The 4,998-nt window shown below is 54.3% G+C and overlaps 2 protein-coding genes across 2 annotated transcripts; one reads left to right on the top strand and one right to left on the bottom strand.

Annotated features, from left to right (window-relative positions):
- Positions 1-618: 618 nt before the first annotated feature.
- On the top strand, positions 619-1,834 carry LOC113218138 (keratinocyte proline-rich protein-like). Its single transcript, XM_026438359.2, has 2 exons — positions 619-702; positions 784-1,834. The coding sequence occupies exons 1-2, from the start codon at positions 691-693 to the stop codon at positions 1,741-1,743; spliced, it is 972 nt and encodes a 323-aa protein (XP_026294144.2). The 5' UTR covers positions 619-690; the 3' UTR covers positions 1,744-1,834.
- Positions 1,835-2,950: 1,116 nt separating this feature from the next.
- LOC127750408 (chorion protein S36-like) lies at positions 2,951-4,673 on the bottom strand. Its single transcript, XM_052272054.1, has 2 exons — positions 4,586-4,673; positions 2,951-4,505 (listed from the first exon to the last, which is right to left on the bottom strand). Exons 1-2 carry the CDS (start codon positions 4,595-4,597, stop codon positions 3,081-3,083), a joined length of 1,437 nt encoding a protein of 478 aa, XP_052128014.1. The 5' UTR covers positions 4,598-4,673; the 3' UTR covers positions 2,951-3,080.
- Between the last annotated feature and the right edge of the window lie 325 nt (positions 4,674-4,998).

Below are 4,998 nucleotides of genomic sequence, written 5' to 3'. Positions count from 1 at the left end.
AGAGAGAGAGAGAGTTCTTTAAAGCAAAGACAGTGTAACGCGTTTTTGATGTGCGAAAGAGACGCCCACTCACCTAGGGAAGTAGTCCCTCCTGCGGGGCACACAGCAGCCATCCCCTGTCGCCGCACCGAGCAGCGCGCGTCCGCACAGCCCCCTTCCTGGAAGAGGAAGAGGAAGAGGCGCGCGTCCGCACAGCCCCCTTCCTGGAAGAGGAAGAGGAAGAGAAGGAAAAGCAGGCGTTATCCCACCTTCAATCGGATGCGGCTACGCGCTGCAAACACACACGTACCCGTTCGATCAGCAGCAGCGTGTTTGATCACGCGCTACCACCAAACCGCCACCAGTCGCGGTGGTGACAGAAGTTCAAGGCCGAGACGAGCCCGGCGGGCGGGCGCTCTGCTCGTCTCTTCTCCACCACGACGGCATCGTGCGGATCACCGGGGCGAAAAAACGCACGGCCGCGCGTCAGAGACGAGTTTCGCACACACGCAAAAGAGGGGTTCCTCGCATCCCTAGCTCACAGCTCGTGTTGGGAAACTGCGCTCGGCTAGAGCGAAGCAAAAAGGAGCATGCGACTCTCATTGGCCTCAGTTGGGTGACATAGTGCTATATAAAGTGCATAGCGGGCAGGCAGAAGCATCACAACGTCCCCGGCTCTCGTCAGTAGCAGCAAAGCAGCCCCCGGCCGCCATGAAGTCCATCGTGAGTTTCGTTCGTGTCCGCGAGGTTCCGGTCCAGATTAAGACAAGCGGCTAACGTCTCCATCTTTCATTCCTCCTGCAGGTCGTCGCGCTCGTGGTGCTCCTGGCAGCGGCGGCGTCGACCAAGAAGGTGGAGAAGCGCGGCCTGGGGGGAGAGGACGAGGGCTACTCGTACGGGCCCGCCTCCGGTCCCGGCTTGGCCTCCGGGGCCTTGGGCTTGAGCGCTGGGGCCAGCGCTGGCCCTAGCTCTAGCTTCAGCGTTGGGGCTAGCTACAGCGCAGGTCCTAGCCTCAGCGCTGCAGCTAGCTACAGCGCGGCTCCTAGCTACAGCGTAGGTGCTAGCTACAGCGCTGGTCCTAGCTACAGCGGAGGCGCCAGCTACAGCACCGGGCAGTCCGTGCAGGTGGCCGCCGCCCCCGTCGCCCTGCCGGCCCCGCACATCGTGTCCGAGCACCACCACACCAACATTCTGAGGAAGATCGCCGTGCCTTACGCCAAGCCCTACACAGTCACCGTGGAGAGGAAGATCCCCGTGCCCCAGCCCTACCCCGTGCCCTACAAGGTTGACAGGCCCTACCCCGTGGAGGTGCCCGTGCCCCAGCCCTACAACGTCGACAAGCCTTACCCTGTGCCCGTCGAGAGGCCGTACCCCGTGCAGGTGCCCCACCCCGTGCCCGTCGCCGTGCGCACCCCTGTGCCCGTGCCCGTCCACACCCCCGTGCCGGTGCCCGTCATCAACAGGGTTGCTGTGCCCGTTCCCCACCCAGTTCAAGTGCCTGTGATCGCCCAGAGCGCCCCCGTGATCGCCCACAGTGCCCCTATCATCGCCCACAGCGCCCCGGCCATCGCCTACAACGCCGCCCCCGCCTTGTCCCTTGGTAGTGCTAGCTTCGCTCCGGCCTTCAGTTCCGCCTCCTTTGGCGGCGCTCACCTCAACTCGGCATCATTCGGCGGCGCCCACTTCAGTGGGGCTCACTTCGGTGGCGCCTCCGCCGCACCAATCGCCTACGGCCAGTCCTTCGGCTACGGCGCTCATTACTAATTGCTCAAATTGAGTCATCAATAATTGCTTCGCCAACGAATTCCTAGTCAATTGTGATAAACCATGTAATAAAAATATAATACATATGGTATTTCGTGAATTTGTAAACCCTTTGATAAAAAAAATCCTTTAATATTCCTCTACACAGGCTGATACTATCAAAAATATTGCGTCAATACCTCGTATATAACTTTATTTTTACATGGCCAACATCTCTGGTATTATAAATGTAGATTCAACAACGCACTCCATGAGGGATCTTTGCCTAAAATTTAATTCACGCATCGCAATCCATCAACATGTTATTTAGCAACATGGTATGGTTAAGATACGCATGATATCGAAATTGTTTTCATATTGGATAGAAAATGAGCCGCTAAGAGAATCGGCAACAACGACAAATATACAGAAGTCCAATGGAGGTTTGGTTTAGCACATTTTACCACTTCAATTTACGATTTACAATTGACGTTTCGGTCTCGACACTGTAAAAGATAGTTGTATGAAGATAGTATTTTTTTTTCCAAAAAGTGTCTCGTATAATTACAATTCAAGATTGTAAAATTACAAGCGAGATTAAGGTATCATAAATTTACAACGTATTTGAAAATATTATTTACAGAATACATCGTAAATTTACGAGTGAGTTTTTGGTGCGGAGCAGGTTGACCTTTAAAGATACCATAAAGTTGGCACTCTAGCTCACTTCCTTAAAATGAAACATACGGAGACACAAACACCAGGTTGTTAGCATAAGCCCACATAACAACTTTAAATGAGAGCGGCAGAATTAAAACACAATGCAAAATGACTTAGTGACACCAGGTTTCGTATCACAGTTATATGTAATAACTGCAGAGCTATTTGCAGCACCAACATTACGGCAACTTTACGTCTGATATTGGTACCGCAGTTTACACGGCGTGATACAACTGTTACTGCAGTTTAAACTGTGATGCAATTATTGGCACTGCAGTTAAACTGTGATACAATTGTGGATGCAGTTCAAACTGTGACACTGTACGACACTTTGGTATGTACAGTTAACGTTAATTTTGTTTATAGAATCCTAATAGTATGTATTTAGGAGTGTTTAAGAGTTTAGGTATATTAACAAATGTTTATAGCTTTATATAACTGTTCAAAATTAAAAAGATTATGGATTTTTCATTTATAAATACTGCCATAGGATTGAGAACAACGGATATTTCATGAAGATTTTATTTAAACAGTTTTATCACAAACACTTTTGACTAACGACTATCCTGTAGCATGGTGATGATGCACGATGGTTCTAGATCTTGAAGGTCCACGAAAGATGTCTGGCAAGGGCCGGTTTAGCGCTTGCGAATGGGGAGAGTGCTGCCGAAGGAGCCACCGAAGGAGCTACCGAGGGAGCTGCCGAAGGAGCTGCCGAGAGAGCTGCCGAAAGAGCTGCCGAGGGAGCTGCCAAGAGAGCTGCCATAGCCATATGCGCCGCCGTAGCTGCCAAGGCTGCTGTAACCCAGAGAGCCGCTGCCAAGGCTGCTGTAACCCAGAGAGCCGCTGCCGAGGGAGGCACCACCGAAGGAGCCAAGGGAAGCACCGCCGAAGGAGCCGAGGGAAGCGCCACCGTAGGAGCCGAGGGAAGCGCCACCGAAGGAACCAAGGGAAGCGTCACCGTAGGAGCCGAAGGAGCCGAAGGAGCTGGTGGAGCCAAGAGACAGAGCGGGGGCAGCGCTGTAGGAGATGGCAGGGGCGGAGGCGATCACGGGGGCGCTGTGGGCGATGATGGGAGGGCTGTGGGCGATGATGGGCACGTGCACGGGGTGGGGCACAGGCACGGCAACCTTGTTGACGACGGGCACGGCCACGGGGGTGTGGACGGGCACGGGGACGTTCTCGTGGACGGCAACGGGCACGGGCTGGGCAACCTTCACCTCGTATGGCTTGTCGACGTGCACGGGGTAGGGCTTGTCGACGTTGTAGGGCTGGGGCACGGGTACCTCGACGGGGTAGGGCTTGTCGACCTTGTAGGGCACGGGGTAGGGCTGCTCAACGGGGATCTTCCTCTCCACGGTGACGGTGTAGGGCTTGGCGTAGGGGGTGGCGATCTTCCTCACGATGTCTGTGTGGTGGTGCTCGGACACGATGTGGGGGGCGGGGAGGGCGATGGCGGGTGCAGCAGCAGCGGTAACGGAGACGGAGTCCAGGGCAGCGCCGCTGTAGCCAGAGCCGTAGCTGGCGCCAGATCCGTAGCTTGCGCCGGAGCTGAAGTCGAGACCGGACTTGAAGCTAGCAGAGCCGGAGCCGTAGTTGGCACCGGAGTTGTAGCCGAGTCCGGATCCGAAAGTGGCAGATCCGGAACCGTAGTTGGCACCAGAGCTGTAGCCGAGTCCAGAACCGAAGTTAGCAGATCCGGAGCCGTAGTTGGCACCAGAGCTGTAGCCGAGTCCAGAACCGAAGCTAGCAGATCCGGAGCCGTAGTTGGCACCAGAGGAGTAGCCGAGGTCTGATCCGAAGCTAGAAGATCCGGAGCCGTAGTTAGCACCAGAGCTGTAGCCGAGTCCAGATCCGAAGCTAGCAGATCCGGAGCCGTAGCCAAGTCCGTTTCCGAAGTTGGAAACAGAGTTGTAGCCGCGGGACTTGACGCCTGAGTTGTAGCCGGATCCGGAGTTGGAGTCGACCTGGGTGCCGAAGCTGAACCCAGACAGGGCGCGCTTCTTGTGGTGCTTCTCCTCGGCGGAAGCAACCACCGCCAGCAGGACGACACAGGATAGGATCTGCAGGAAAATAAAGAAAATTGTAGTGAAGCGAAACCGACCTCTTAAACAGACACTAGCTTGCAAGCACATCTACTTACGAAAGTCTTCATGTTGTGAGGTGCTGCTCCCGAGCTGCTGCTGCTGAGAGAGCTGTAGTGGATGTGACGCTTCTGCCAGAGCACGAATCAGTTTATATAGTCCGCAGTTCCGCCAATTAGAATGCTAAGGTCAATGTCGGCTCGTATCGCATCTCTTCCTTTTTGGTCCAGTTCTGCCAACGGTTTGCGACGGGACAGTGGGTGATGTGCCTCTGTGCAAAGCCGTTGTTTTATTTCAAGGCCCGCGATTCGCTACAAGGTTCTCCGGATAATAATAGGCATGCTTTGCTTCCCTGTGTCGCAAAAAACGTTCACTTATACCTAATTGAGAGCATCAATACTTTCCAATGTTTATCAAACCAAAGAGGAGGTCGGAGAGGGGGACACCTAATGCATTTCCGTTGAAGGGTAAG

The sequence above is a fragment of the Frankliniella occidentalis genome, unplaced genomic scaffold (genome assembly GCF_000697945.3).
Source record: "Frankliniella occidentalis isolate FOCC.00 unplaced genomic scaffold, Focc_3.1 Scaffold6, whole genome shotgun sequence".
In the NCBI taxonomy this organism is placed as follows: domain Eukaryota; kingdom Metazoa; phylum Arthropoda; class Insecta; order Thysanoptera; family Thripidae; genus Frankliniella; species Frankliniella occidentalis.
This window is presented reverse-complemented; position numbering and strand designations above follow the sequence as displayed.